Source organism: Egretta garzetta, unplaced genomic scaffold (genome assembly GCF_000687185.1).
Source record: "Egretta garzetta isolate BGI_Z169 unplaced genomic scaffold, ASM68718v1 scaffold986, whole genome shotgun sequence".
NCBI lineage: Eukaryota > Metazoa > Chordata > Aves > Pelecaniformes > Ardeidae > Egretta > Egretta garzetta.
This window is the reverse complement of record NW_009259903.1, coordinates 83127-83773: the sequence shown is the minus strand read 5'-3', so window position 1 is coordinate 83773 and position 647 is coordinate 83127. Positions and strand designations below refer to the sequence as shown.

At 66.9% G+C, this 647-nt stretch overlaps 1 protein-coding gene across 1 annotated transcript in view; it reads right to left on the bottom strand.

The window, feature by feature from the left end:
• Positions 1-647, bottom strand: part of LOC104127481 (myotubularin-related protein 5-like) — a gene marked incomplete at its 3' end in the record, with an annotated part of 66798 nt that overhangs the window by 23188 nt on the left and 42963 nt on the right. Inside the window, 2 exon segments of the mRNA XM_035895677.1 lie at positions 34-147; positions 465-549. Of these exon segments, the coding sequence (XP_035751570.1) occupies positions 34-147; positions 465-549 (199 nt within the window).

Here is a 647-nt window from a genome sequence, read left to right as displayed (position 1 = left end):
GCGTCGCGCCGCGTCCCCCTGCCGCCCCCTCCCCTTATGGAATCGGATGACCGGCTCGGGATGGATGCGGATGATGTGCAGACACCAGCGGTAGCCCTGAAGCAGCTGCGCAAACAAGCGGAGGAAGACGGCGCGGATCTCCTTATCCTGCGAAGAGGGAAGGACGGCGTGGTCAGGCGGAGGGCGCAGAGGAGCCGGCTCACGGGGGCAGGCGTTTGCACCCAGCACAGGGGCGAGGGGATCACAGCACGTGCCGGGGTCAGCACCTGCCGAGCAGGGCAGGAAGCTCAGCAGAGATTCCAGGAAAAAAGGGACATGGCAGGCTGGATTTGCTGTTGTGCCTCCCCCTCGCAGCATCCCCCACACTGTGCACGGAGGAAGAGGGGGCTCCCGCAGCCCTGGGGGTTGCTGAAGCGCCCGAATGTTTGGTGTCTGCCCCCAGCCCCTGTCCACGGGCCCGCTACTGAAACGGCACCGCTGGCTTCCAGGCCATCGTGGCTTGGAGCAGCGGCCTCGCTGTCCTGGCAGTGTTGTCCTTTGCCTCTTAACCTCAGCAACACGGAGATGGAGACGGGCCCAGCATCGTGCCCGTCCGCCCCACGGCCAAGGCAGGGGGAGGCCAGCAGGGACGGCAGCCTCGCCCGAGG